The sequence below is a fragment of the Narcine bancroftii genome, chromosome 7 (assembly GCF_036971445.1).
Source record: "Narcine bancroftii isolate sNarBan1 chromosome 7, sNarBan1.hap1, whole genome shotgun sequence".
Classification (NCBI taxonomy): Eukaryota; Metazoa; Chordata; class Chondrichthyes; order Torpediniformes; family Narcinidae; genus Narcine; species Narcine bancroftii.
Window position 1 is genome coordinate 150,050,061 of NC_091475.1, and position 14,604 is coordinate 150,064,664.

The 14,604-nt window shown below is 40.1% G+C and overlaps 1 protein-coding gene across 1 annotated transcript in view; it reads right to left on the reverse strand.

Annotated features, from left to right (window-relative positions):
- Nucleotides 1-14,604, reverse strand: part of LOC138740046 (piwi-like protein 4) — a 91,281-nt gene that overhangs the window by 35,162 nt on the left and 41,515 nt on the right. Inside the window, exons 8-9 of the mRNA XM_069892486.1 lie at nt 7,753-7,879; nt 5,983-6,100 (exon numbers count right to left, since the gene is read on the reverse strand). Of these exons, the coding sequence (XP_069748587.1) occupies nt 5,983-6,100; nt 7,753-7,879 (245 nt within the window). The remainder of the gene's footprint in view (nt 1-5,982; nt 6,101-7,752; nt 7,880-14,604) is intronic.

Below are 14,604 nucleotides of genomic sequence, written 5' to 3' on the forward strand. Positions count from 1 at the left end.
CATTGCTGACTATAAGAGGCTGTACTGTTGATCGGCACTATCTCCTGTTCTACATAATCTGTGGCACCAACTGAACAGTAAAGATTTGCCTCCTGAACACTTTTAGGTTATTTTATGGATTTTTGGTTGGTGATCATGAAAATCACTTTTTGTTTTAAATATAACTTATTTTTGTGATTTCCTGTCATATTTTAAGTCTACTAGTATATTGCCCATAAAACAAGCTGTTTTGGTCAGTCCAAGCATGCCTGGATATGCACAGGAGCTATGCAAATATTATCTTAGGCCTGGGCATGCTTATTCAGGATAGATGCAGGATAGAAGCAGCTCACATATACAGACGCCATGCATTACATTTATATTGATTGAATGCATGTTGAATCACCATGTTCTTCACCTAATAGCATAGTGAGTGTACTTAACAATAGCATTTATTATCTTCAGAAAGATTCAATGCAACAGAAATATCTCATTAAATTTGAAACTCCTGTGATACATTCTGTTACATTTGTGATGAGTTTACACTTAAAGCTCTAAGACAGAGCATGACTGCACTTATTAAGAATGAAAATGAGCCCTATTTCATTTGTAAACTTGGTGACCAAGTCAAACCCTGGGCTCCTCACCTTTGTTGTACAACCTGAAAGCTTGGCTCAGAGGTTCTTGGAAATAAATGCCATTTTCAATCCCAATGATATGGTGAGAACAGAGGCATCACAAGACTGGTTCTTACTTCTGACTGATATATCATGGCTTCTCTGCTAAAATTAAGAAATCAGTTGAATATTCCTATCTGCCTTCAGCCATGAGACCAGTGCTGCACCACAGATGTGGAGCATAGGTGAGGCAGATGAACTTTCAGATTTATTGTCAGCGTATATAATGACATCGCATAAAACCAAGATGCCTTTTCCTGTAGACAAGTCATGTACTTATGGGTCGGGCAAAAAAAACTGAACACAACATTCACATGTAAACAAGATATGCAAACTGAATGACTGTGAAATACAGAGAGAAAAATAAATAAAGTGCAAAAAAAAGTCCTTAAATGAAATTCTGATTGTGTGTGTTGTGGAGTAGTCATATGGTGGAGGGGTAGCAGCTGTTCCTGAACCTGGTGGTGTGAGTTTTGTGGCACCTCTACCTCTTTCCTCAGGGGAGTAGAGAACAGAGCATGTGCTGCATGGTGTTTGAATCCTTGATGATTTCTGCTGCTCTCCGACAGCTACATCCATCTAGATTTTCCTGGTGGTGGGGAGATTTTTGCCTGTGATGTACTTGGCTGTATCCACTACCTTTTTCAGAGCTTTCTGCTCAGAGGTATTGGTAACCCAATACCAGGCTGTGATGCAGCTGGTCAGCACATCTGTAATTGCTTGCCAAGATTTTTAATGTCAAACCAATCCTCTGCAAATTTCTGAGGAAATAGAAGTACTGGTGTACTTTCTTCCCAATGACATTGGTGTTGGGTCCAGGAAAGGTCCTCTGAGATAGTGACCTGCAGGAATTTAAATGTGTGCATTCTCTCCACCTCTGAACCCCAATGATCGCCTGATTGTACACCTCTGGTTTTCCCCTCCTGAAGTCCACAATCAGCTGCTTGGTTTTGGGGACATTGAGTGTGAGGTTGTAGTTAATCAATGGAATCAACCCACCACTGCATCCTATATGCCACCCACAATGGATTTATTCTAAATTAACTTAAAAGCTCTGCCCTTCCTCATGTCTGCAGCAATGAAATGGTTCTGGGATAGTCAATCACAGTTTTGCTGTCAAACACTCACAGTTTTGCTTCTGAATTCACCTGGTTGCAATTGTATCTGCTCCAAAACAAAATTATACAAACAAGTGTAGTTGTTTGTGTAATTACACAAATAAGTGTACATTTTTTCTAGAAAAAAATGACCATAAATAAATTACCAACAAAATTTAAAAATGAAAATTATGTAGGCAATACTGGTATTACTCAATAGGTTTGGTGTTACCTCTGGAGAAACAGAGTTAACATTTAATGGGAAGGGGAATAGTGAGCTTTAAGTTGCATAGAACAGGAGGGTAGGGAAGCAAAGGGTAAGTTTGTGATCGAGGGCCAATCAAAAGATGGTGGAGTGGTTGTTGATGGATGTGGAAATGGAAACCAGGTAGGATGTGTCTGGTGAGGACACCTTGTTGAAGATCTCTGTTTTCTCTTTAACAGGACATAGTTAACAGGACTCTCAATTATAGGGATTGGGGTCCTGCTTCCACCCATCAGCCTCCACAATCAACAGATCATCCACAAGTTCTGCCTTTCTGCAGGAGGTGTCACTGGGAAACACATCTCCCCCACCATTCTCTCCCATTTAGAAAAGACAGTCCCCCCTGCAGCTCCCTGCTTCTCTCTTCCATCTGTCCCCAGTGTTCCCCTTCAAACACTTGAACATGCAGACATTGTTCTGATGTAAGGTCAGCAACCTGACTCAAACTCAGCTTTCCTCTCACCACAGATGCTACCTGATCTGCTGAATATGTCCAGCATTCTCTTTTAATTGAGAACCCATTAACAACTTATTTTTGCATCTCACAGTGTTTGACCAATGTCACTTTATTTGGGACAGTAGTTACTGTTAGTAGGTTGGTGTTGGTGCTTCATTCAGCCAAGTTTTCAATATATGCTAACTCATTATACCTTTTTATATAACCCACTCGTCGGAGAATTTGTGGATGGTGTTTTTGTTGTACCGAGCCACATAGTCATAGATGTAAAGTTAGTAGAGCAGCTAAGAACACAGCCCCATGGTGCTCTGGTACTTATTGAGGAGATGTTCCTACTAATCCTCACTGATTGTGTTCTGGAGGTGAGGAAATCCATGATCCAAGTCCCAGGTCTTGGAGTTTGCTGATCGAATTTGAGGGGAAGATGGTGTTAAATGCCGAAATGGAGTCGATAAAGAACATCCTGATATGTGCATCTTTGCTCTCCAGGTGTTCTAGGGCTGTGCACAGAGCCAGCGAAATGGAATCCGCCGTCGACCTGTTGCTACAATAGGCGAATTGGGATAGATCCATGTCATTGCTCAAACAAGAGCTGTGTGAGAATATTTAGGAATATTTTTGGGAGATAAATTGGAAAAGATAGAGTAGGTTACATACACACACTTTAAAACAGATCTTATTTGAAACTACTGGAGAATTCATATTATGAGTGACTTTACAGAAACTGTGGAAATAAATGGACTATTGTCTTTAAAGCAACAAGCAGGAGACATGAAGTCTATTGATAGCTCTTTGCAGAATTTTGGAGTGGTCACTAATGGGTTTTGGTTTACCTAAAATCAACAGATGAACCATAAGACTGACTTCTATTGTTTGCTGGAGAAGGGGAAGTGTTTTTTGCAGGAGAGAGAGAGAGAGAGTCAGAGAGAGAGAGAGAGAGAGAGAGTCACTCGGGCTTTCTAGCAGTTTGAGTGTCTCAGAGAGAGGGAAACTGAACAGTGTCAGCCAGGAGAAGCTTGTTGGAACTGAAACAGAAGCTCCAGAGTGGAGGATGGCTGGAAGTGCTATCTGTCTGATGTTTCTCTTGGAATAAGTGGAACAGAAAGGAAGTCTGTTATAGCCTTAAAGAAAGAAGTTATAATCTGGAGAACCCTGTTGGGACAAGTTTCATCAGCTAGACACTGAGGTGACTAATGGTAGTGCCACAGGTCTGGAAATTCTGGAACAGCACTTCTCTCTCTCTCTCTCTCTCTCTCTCACTCTACAAAACTTACAAGAACATTCCTGAGCAGTAACCATTTAACTTTCAAGCACCAAAGCCTGGTGAACTTAATACATGTTAAATTCAGTATAACAATTGCCTGCAACCAGAGGAATTGGAAGAATGAGAAGTGAGATTGGACTGTGAACCAAAGAACTTTCTTAAATTTACACACATTAGAAGGGGGTTAAGTAAGTTAAAAATAGAGATAAGTTAAAGTTTGATTCTGTTTTCATCTTTAAAGGTAATTAAAAACAACTTTTGTTTAAGTAACCATTTGTCGTGGTGAATATCTATTGCTGCTGGGTTTTGGTATCCTTTGGGCTTGTAACAGCTGATACGCTTCAACACTAGCCTTGCATAACACTTAATGTTGACATGAGGGTTACTGGTCGATAGTCATTTAGGGAGGTTACCACACTTCTTGGGTACCGGTACAATTGACGTCTGTTTGAAACAGGTGGGTACCATGACCTGCCGGAGTGAAATAATAAAGATTTCTGTGAATACATTATTTAGACAGCGAAGATTTTTAATACTCAGCCAGGTATTCCATCTGGACCAGATGCTTTCTTTGGATTCACTCTCCTGAAGATCATCTTTTGATGCAGACAAGAGAGTGGGGAAGATTCAAACAAGAGGGCATAGATTGAGAGTAAAAGGGAAACATAAGGGGGAATTCCTCCATGCAAAGGGTGGTGGGGATATGGAATGAACTTCTGGCAGTGATAATAGAAGTGAGAGCAATTATATTATTCAAGGATAAGTTGGATATGTATATGGATGGGAGAGGTGTGGTAGGAGGAAACTAGAACCCCAGGAAAACCTCACAAAATGGGAAGAACGTAGAAACTCTTTACCGACAGCACAGGATTCGAACCTGGTCCTGATTGCTGGCACTGTAACAGCATTGCACTAACCACTACATCAACTATGCTGCCCCCTAAAAATGCTGTTGAGAATTTTCTTGGCCACTGCAGGGCACTAAACAACATCCAGCTGACTGACAAAATGCTTCATGCATATAAAACCATGAAGTCCAACATGTCATTGAAAATTCATTTTCTGCATTCACATTTGGACTTCTTCCCTGCTGCTCTTAGTGCAGTCAGTGAGGAAGATGGTGAAAGATTTCACCAAGACATTGTGTCCATAGAAAAGTGGTATCAGGGCAACTGGAATCTATCAAGACATTGTGTCCAGAGAAAAGTGGTATCAGGGTAACTGGAATCTGTCAATGCTGGCCAACTATTGTTGGACCCTCTCATAAGGGGCATCTGATGCCGAGTACAAACAAGTATCAGTGGCAAAACATTTTTAGGTCAGTTGAACTAACAAAATATGTCAGCATCATTAAGTGATTAAACATGCTAGATTCCATAAAAATTAATTTAATGTCTCTTCAACTCCCTACGTAATAGTGGCAAATCTGAAAATATCTTTGCGTTTATCTTGCAGTTGTTTATCATAATCCCTCATTTTCTTTTACAGGATCAAACCTTTTGGGGGGCAAAAAAAATTGTTGCCAGTGATTTGATATCAGTTCTGCCTTGTAGATTTTGCTCTATTCTGCAATATTGCATTAACTGATTGCTGGTGATATAAGGCATTTCATGCATTTGGATTAGAATGGAAGAGCCATAATAGGAAGGTGTACAATATGGATTGAAGAATGAAAATCGTAGTAGAGTTGAGGAAATTATAAACAAAAAACAGTGATTTTTCAAGTTTGAATGGATGTCTACTATGTCATGAAGTTGGCTTCATTGGATAGATTGAAGGGTTATTTGTAAACACCTTCATATTCCATATTTGGACTGACTAAAAAGATTCAAAACATATACAGTGTGCATACAACAGCTGCCACAGTGCATTGAAAATGCTGATATAATAATCTTGTCACAACAAAATTGGGCATTCAGATTGAGCAAAGCAATGGAAAAAACAAATAAATTATCACCCATTGCATTTAGAAATTCTCTTTAACATTGATCTGGAATTGCTATTTGTCATGTTGGAATATATTAATTTGCATTCAACTGTATTGAGTTGGGAGTTTGAGGTTTTATGCAGGCACTTGTTTATCTGAGACAGAAGTATTAAACAGATCTCATGCTAATATATCTCATCTTTTTCATGGCTAAAGTTCATGGTGACAATCCAATACTCTTGCTTCTTAAAACGGATGATTTTTTTTAATATAAAAAAGGTAAACAAATACTACTGACAAAAGAAAACCTTCTAACCTTTGAATGCTGTCAATCAGTTCATGGATTCTCTGTTGTCTCTTTTGAGGAGTCAGGTGCATCTCTGCAGCCAGGTCTTTCATTATATGGAAATCCGAGCGGGCCTGGTTGCTTAGCCCTGTGAGGGGGGGGGGAAATACAAACAAAATTAATGAAAATGATCATTTCAATGAGAGTGAAATGAACATCAGACTTCAAGTCATGGCAGGCTACTCTGATGACATCAATCACAGGTCAGGGCAGCTTCATTCTAGTAGACCAGAATTACAACAGCAGGCAGCTCAAGACATCATCAAAACTGTCTCACAAATAATCCACAGGATTAACAACCCAATGTCAGTGCCCTATTCCAGATCAAAATCCCATGCATCGAGATCCTTGTTACACTCAGGTGGCCGTGTCATTCACATGCCCAATACCAGATTTCTGAAAGAGATTACCAGGCAGAGAAGGAAAAAAAATATCATGGCTGTGCACAAAACCCATCAAAGAAATGCAACATCTCCATGACTCCTGAGATTTCCTTGCCCATGACCACTCAATGTGGAGAAGAAACATTTCAAGTAGATGTACACAAGAGGCTCTGAGTAAGTGACAGGGAATGCATCAGTCATAGACAACTGACATGCTCATCTCTCTGGCCCATCTATGAAAAGAGTCTGCAGTTCTCAAATTGGCTTCATAATCCCCAAAACTGAAACAGAATTGATTCATCTTGGATCGCAAGAAACTGCCTAATAAAGGTGTTTATAACTGAGGGTCACTCTGATCCTGAGAAACTATACACAAAATGTCCAATGATTTTAAAATTCTGGTGAATGTTAACTGTATCATTCAACGTGTGAAAATAAAGGCACTTGGAGGGAATGTGCCAAATAGAAACAATGGCATATCAAATTCTATTTCCAAAATCTAGTTCTTTTTAGGTCAACCAAACCAAATTTCATGTTAAACAGAACACACATTGTGTTAAATGTAATTGTGAATGAATTACCAGTTACTTGGCTCAAACTTCTTGCGATGACATACAATACTCCTCCTGGACCCAGAGTTCAGTCTGAGCCTGGTGGTACATCCAGATGCTGCAGATTTACTCCATGGCCCAAGGACATGTGGGATGGTTGGTTTACCAAAGGTAAATTGCCACAAATGTATAGTTAACTGATAGGAGTTGAAGGGAATATGGGATTGAATAAAATAGTGAGTGGCAGAGAATCAGTGTAACTGGGGGCTGAATAGTTGGTACAGAGTTGGTAGGTGCAAGGGCCTGTTTATGTGTTGTATGAATCTTTGACTCTACCAGAAGGACCAGACTGTCCCAAATTTCAAAGACAGGGGTCATCTGAATAGGCCATGGAACCACTTGTGGCATTCACCCCCTTCATCATCCTGGAAATTCTGAGCAATGTTAAATTAGTTCTTTTATTTTCTGTTACACATGCTGAGAAACACTCCTTCTAAAATCAATTGACACTACTTTGCAATGACATGTCATTTTAATTGCAATAGTCCTGTTTATCATCTATACTTTTTCAAAAGCAAAGCTAAATTTTCTACACCTGATTAAATTAATAAATATTCAGTTAAGATTTCCTTTATCTGGCTTTTATTTATGAAAACTGATTACTGGTCACCCCAAAAGTGAGCAGACCAGCTTAAAACAAGACAGGCAAGTACCAAATGAAAGATTCTACTGAGATAGATACCTAATTATCCTCTGACCATTCAATTCTCATTTGAAGAATGGTCTTTTAATATTTTATCTGTTACCTGTTAGAAAGCAAAACTCTGGAATCAGGTGAGCAATACGTGGAACTGCATCTGTCGCAAAACGCTTCATTTTTAACTGGCTGACGAGCATTGGCTGATTCATATCAGAGATCAATGCATCATATTGCTGTACAAACAAAAGTGAAAGATATTATGAAACAAAACACACTGAGAACTAAAATAAATACTTTGGGAAGAAAATAGAAAATAGTAACAATGCAAAATGAACAATCTGGAACTTGATTTACACAAACCATAATTTTGAAAATCTTTATGTTGGAGTAATTAAACAAGAATTACTCAATGATTTTCTTTTCCTGGAAATACCTTCTTTGTCAGTAAAGAAGAATGCTGCAGGCCACTATTGAATGCGACTGATAATTTTCTGTCTAATTGAATGAATACTTGCCAGAAACAGAATTTATTGCCATGAACAAGTCATGAAATTTGGTGTTTTGAGGCATCTCAGGACAAACATTCATATTATAACAATTTTACATTAATAGTGCATGAAAAGTAAGGCAGTGTCTTTGGTTCATTGATTATTCAGGAATCTGATGGGAATGGGGAAGAACCTGCCCTTGTGCCATTGAGTGCTTGTCCTTAGGCTCCTGTACCTTTGCCCTGATGGTAGCAGGGTGAAGAGGGCATGGCCTGGGTGATGGGGTCTTTGAAGATAGAGGCTGCTTTAAGACATCGCCTCATGTAGATGTCCTTGAAGGAGTGAAGTCTGATGCCTTTGATGTCACAGGTTGAGTTTAATTTTGTCCTGAGAGTTGGTGCCTCCATACCAGACAGTGATGCAACCAGCCAGAAAACTCTCCATGGAACACCTGTAGAAGTTTTCAAGAATCTTCGATGACATACCCAATCTCCTCAGACACCTCACTATGTATAGCCGCTGGCGAGCCTTCTTTGTGATTGTATCAATATGGAGGCTCCAGGACAGATCCTCAGAGAGGTTGACACCCAGGAATTTGATGTCCTTGACCCTCTCCACTATTGAGCCCTTGATGAGGGTTGGGTTGATTCCCCCTGACTTACTCCTGAAGTTCACAATCATCTCCTTGGTTTTACTGAGATTGAGCACAAGGTTGTTGTCATTACACCATTCAATGAGCGGATCTATTTCCCTCCTGTACGCTTTTTCATTGCCGTTTGTGATTCTGCCAACAACTGTGGTGTCATCGGCAAGCTTGTTGATGGGATTTGAATTGTCATGAGTGTATAATGAGTAGAGCAGTGGGCTAAGCATGGATCCTTGGGGTGTCCCTCTATTGATAATGAGGAGGAGACGATGTTTCCAATTGATACTGACTGTGGTCTTCCAATGAGAAAATCAAGGGGTCAGGTGGTGGGGGGGGGGGGGGAAGGAGGAGTACAGAGGCCTCAAGTTTGTAGCTTCTTGATCAAAACTGAAGGAATAATGGTATTGAAGGCTGAGCTGTAGTCAGTGAAAGCAGCCGTATGTATGAATTACTGTTTATGGTGATCCAGAGTTGAGTGGAGAACCAGCGATATTGCATCTCCTGTGAAGCAATTGTGATGATAGGCTAATTGTAGTGGGTTCAGATCTCTGCTTAGGTACGTGTTAATTCTGACCATGACCAGCCTCTCAAAGCATTTCATCACAGTAGAAGCTGGTGGGTGGTAGTTGTTGAGGCAGCTCACACTACTTTTCTTGGGTACCAGGATAATTGATGCCTTTTTGAAGCAGGTGGAAACGTCTGACTGCAGCAAAGAGAGGTTAAAATTTTCCTGAACACTCTAGTTGGTTGGCACAGATTTTCAGTATGCTGTCAGGGCCCAATGCCTTGCATGGGGTTCACCCTCTGAATGAAGTTCTGATGTCTCCTTCAAAGACATATATCACAGGGTTCAGCCTTTTCAAGGATTCTAGTAGGCATTGTTTGGTTCTTCTCAAAACAGGCACAGAAAGTGTTCAGCTCATCAGGTAGTGAAGCATCTATAGTATTCACCCTCGCTTGGTAGGATGTAATGGCCTGCTCTCCCTGAAATAGCTGGCATGTATGTCTCTGTCTTGCATTGTACAGCAGACGTCTGATTGCAGATGAAAATTTGGTGAAATTTTGTATATTATCCACAAAATCAATTATAAAACAAATTTATACTTTTACACTACATCAGTAAAATAATTTGGTATCTCTGAATTTAACAGCTGAATAAATTTTTAAGAAATGCCACGGGAGACAAAAACAAAATCAGGGAATACCTAAGTTTTTTTTTTAAAAAAAAGCTCAAGAATGTCCAATTTAACATTGATGTTACTGAAAATAGGTCCAAAATGCAGGACAGTTTTAGGACATTGCCAGATCAAGAGCAGGGGTGACTACTGAAATGCCCTCAACTCACTTTCCGATCATTCTCCAATCTTCCCTATTCCCTTTGACCTAGCACTGAATCTTAGTCATGGTAGAAATGTAGAGTAGATGTGCATCTATGATATGCATAATTTGTTGAGGTGTATGGCAAAACTTGCATTAGCTTTTACAGTTTCACCAATTCTGAAGCTGTGGTTGAGTGAGGAGTTTGGAGGTGATAATAGATAATCTACAAACTGTCCTGTTCTCTGAGTACTTTATATTTAAGATATAGTCCGATTGCCTGCTTGTTTACTTTCAGATTTTGACTCTACCTTACAAACTCCATCCCCAATTTTTTTACATTCCATTTTTCAATTCTTTTCCACCTTCACCATCCATTCATCCCTCTATCACACTGGTTTAAATAGTTCTCAACTATGAGGATTTGGTCTCAGGCTTGTTAAAATCCAACTGTGTACAGGCCACCTTTCCCAGAGCCTGACTCAATTCCTCTAGAATAGCCCACATATTTATTTGAACCAGTCTCATACTCCACAGAAACAGTACAATTTAGAGCTAGACTACGCGCATGAACAAAACTCTGCTGTATTTGCTCTAAGATTGCAAAGACTTGAGTAACTCCTACTGACAGCAATTACCTGGCAAGACTGTTCGAGTTCACCAGCTAATTCACAGTGTAACTGCTAGCAGCAAGCAGTTTGTTTACCGCTAACAATATAAAAGAACCTACAGGTTGCTATCAGTCGAATGCCATCTTCAAAACTTAACAAAATTTTAATAAAAACAAACTTTAAATTCAAAAATCCCAGGTTTTGTTAAATGTGGAAGGAGTACAACTTGGAACTAGACACTAGGTTACTATGTGTGTTCAGAAAATACTCCCATTCAAACATATGAATTAGGAACATGAATAGGCCACTTGTGCCTCAAGTGAAAAACACTGAAGTGCTAGAGGAACTCAGCTGGCCTTTTCAGTGGGAGAAAATTTTTTTTTTTTTTGAAATATTTTATTTATCTGTTTTCAAACTCAAATTCATATAGTGATCAGCTTTCATCAAAACCTAGTTATTATTTCCATACAAGGTTCACCATCGAGACTGAACCCTTTTTCTACCCATCCCTCCCCCCCTTATCACACCAACAGGTCAGATACCATACTACATTCAAGACGCACACAACAAAGGTTAAAAACATAAATCAGGGATATTCGGATTTGTTACGCCCCGGAGGCCTGTTAGTGTCCCATCCATGGCTTTGTTTTTTTTTTGATTAGAATGGGATGGAGTTAGGCTGTGAGAGAGGACGGCCCACCCTAGAGATGTGCACCTGTAGAGACAAAGATATATTGCCGATGTTTTGGGCCTGAGCCTTTCCTCAAGGAAAAATCCAAAAAGGCAGAAGCAGGATATAACAGAAACTCTCAGAATTCAAACAATGGGGGAGGAATCCAAACCAACAAAAGGTATTAACTTTCTTGTGATATGCTCGTCTTTTAGTTAATAAAGGCCTTGGTTTGGATCAACAAGTCTTTGGTTCTTTCAACGCGCACTACACATGTGTTAAAGGACGAGGTAGAATTTATCATCTCTGTGCGAAAGGAGAGAGAAAAGGAGAGAAGACGGGGAAGCAAGAGGGTGGGGGTTAGTGGGGTTTAAATGAAAGCCAGAGGTCAATATTAATGCTATTTGGTTGGAGGGAGCCCAGTTGGAAGATGGGGTGTTGTTCCTCCAATTTACTGTTGGTCTCAGTCTGGCAGTACTTAAGACCATGGACAGACATGTTGGCAAGGGAATCGGATGGAGAACTGAAATAGGTGGCCACTGGGAAATCCATTTTATTGTGATGGACAGAGCTGAGGTACTTAAGAAAGCACCTCTTGTGCCATTCAATAAGACCATGGTTTGCTCTGACTAAAACCTTAAATCTGCATTCTTCTCAATCTCCTTAATGGTTAATGTCTTGCTCATCAACCAGCTACCTTTTTAAAGATGTTGCTTCCACTATTTTTGAGGAGGAAAATTCCATAGACTCAGAGAGAAAATAGGCCTCATCTATCTCCTAAATAGGTACCTCTTTCCTTTCCCAGTCCCAGATTTTCCCAAAGAAACATCCTTTATCCATATCCATCCTGTCAAAATGCCTCTGAACCTCATATTTCAATCAAATCTCGAGCAAACCTCTGCTTAACTCCTTACAGCTTCCATTTACATCCTACCATACATTGAAGACCAATACTGCACATAGTGCTCTCAATGGAGTTTGCCCTACATAACTAAAGTACCACTTTGCATGTGTGTACATAATTCCTCTCGCAGTAAACAATAACATGCTGCTAACTTCTCCAAGTGCTTGAAGTGTCCTAGATTTTGTAAATCATCAATTACTCATTCATATTCAAATTGGTCTGTTAGTTAAAATCCCAAAAATTGAAACATACTTTAAAGAGAGAGGTAAAATGCCAGAGGCAAGGACTTGCAGAATACATGTCTTGGCAGCTGAGAACATGGCTATCAAAACTGGAGTAATATGGGGAAAAGCTGGAGCAAAAAAATCAATGGCATGTGTTGTAAGGATTTATGTGGATCCCACATGTTATGGACCAGACCAAGGTTGAGGTACAAAGCACAAGTTTATTTTTGGGATGCAAAAGGGGCAACAGGGTCCGAAATGCTAAATGAACCTATAAGCACACACAATACGCAAGGGGGAATAAACTTCAGATAACGAGGGAAAACTGACAGAAACTAGGGAAATTACTTAAGTACATACAATCAACAGTCAGACTCAAAGTGATACTACATGCCCCCACCCCTTGGCTGGTACGAACACTGCTCCAGCTACCAAACCTCAGGACCCTAACCCAACCCAGTGTGAAAGGTGATACTTGTGTGCCACGGGGGGTTAAAAGAGACAGAACAAAAGGGCACATGGTTCTTTATAGTTCTGCAGCCAGTATTTGGGGGGGGGGGGTCAATCACTCGGGACAGGCTGGGCTCTATTGGCTCCTGTGGCCAATGGCTCAAAGCCAAGTGCAGGGGTCAGCCTAGATGATTCACCTAGGCCAATTGGATGAAGGTCAGGGCTGAGTCCAGGCAAGCTGTCTGGACTCCAGCACCTGGTGATTTAGGTGGGCTAATCCCAAGGGTCACCTTGATGGCTCAGGGTGAGTCTTGACCTTGATTGTCATGAAGTGTGTCCTCCATGTGGTGGCTGCAGCCTCTCCATTACAGCATGCAGGTTATTTTCAATTATTAGTGAGCAGGAGCAAAAATAGGGAGGGATAGTCTCCAAGGTGTGACTTTGGCAAAGATGATGCTTTGTACATTGTGGCACCAGATATTTGGAAGCCTTTTCACAGTTTAATTACGGGCTGCATCACTCTGATTTTTGCCTCAATATTTAAATTAAATTTAGACATACAGCATGGTAACAAGCCGTTTTGCCCCATGAGTTTGTGCTGCCCAATTAACCTACACCCCCGATTTGTTTTAAATGATAGGAAGGAGCACCCAGAGGAAACCCATGCAGACATAGGAAAATATACAAACTCCTCACAGACCACGCTGGATTCAAGCACCAGTCCCAATCGCTGGCGCTGAAAAGGCATTGCACTAACCACTAGACCAATCATGCCACCAATATTATGTTCCCTTTAACTTTTTTTTAAATTATTATATTCATTTTTTTTTATTTTGAAAAGATTTCCACCTTTTCAGAAAATCAAAAAGAATTGCCCACACCTTTTACTAATTCTTTTAAATGATGCATTCCTTGAACTTTCACTGATGCACTTTTCTTTTCAAAAATTACCATAGGCAAGTTTACTTCTCAGCCCAAAGCTACTTGGGAAACTATGAACAATGTTGCACTCAATTCTATTCTGAAAATTCTATTCACTCAATCCTTGTCTCTAACGATTAAACATAGCAGCACAGTACAAGCTCTTCACCCTATGATGCTGTGCCAACCCATACAAACCTACTCAACACCTCAGATTCGTCACACTCTATTTACTTGCAATATACTTGTAAATGTTGCTATTGTACCAGCCTCCACCACCACCCCTGGAAATGCATTCCTGACACCTACTACTCTATATATAAAAAAAACCTACCCCTGAAGTCTCACCTTATATACATATCCTCTGGTGTTTGCTACTCTTGCCCCAGGAAAAGGATGCTGGCTGCCCACCCTTTCTATGCTTCTCACATAGGCCTCATATTAAGTCACCTTTCATTTTTCTTCACTCCAAAAAAAAAGCCCGAGTATGGTTCACCTTCCCTCATAAGACATGTTGTCCAATCCAGACAACATCTTGGTAAGTCTCCTCTGCACACTCGCCATAGCTTTCACATCCTTCATGTAATGAGATGATCAGAACATTCCAAGTGATCTAACCAGAGTTTTATAGAGCTTCAATCATTCTCTAATGAACTTTGCCAGAATACATATGGAAATAAATTGATTTAATTTATCAATATGAAATTCATATATAGACAAAAATAAC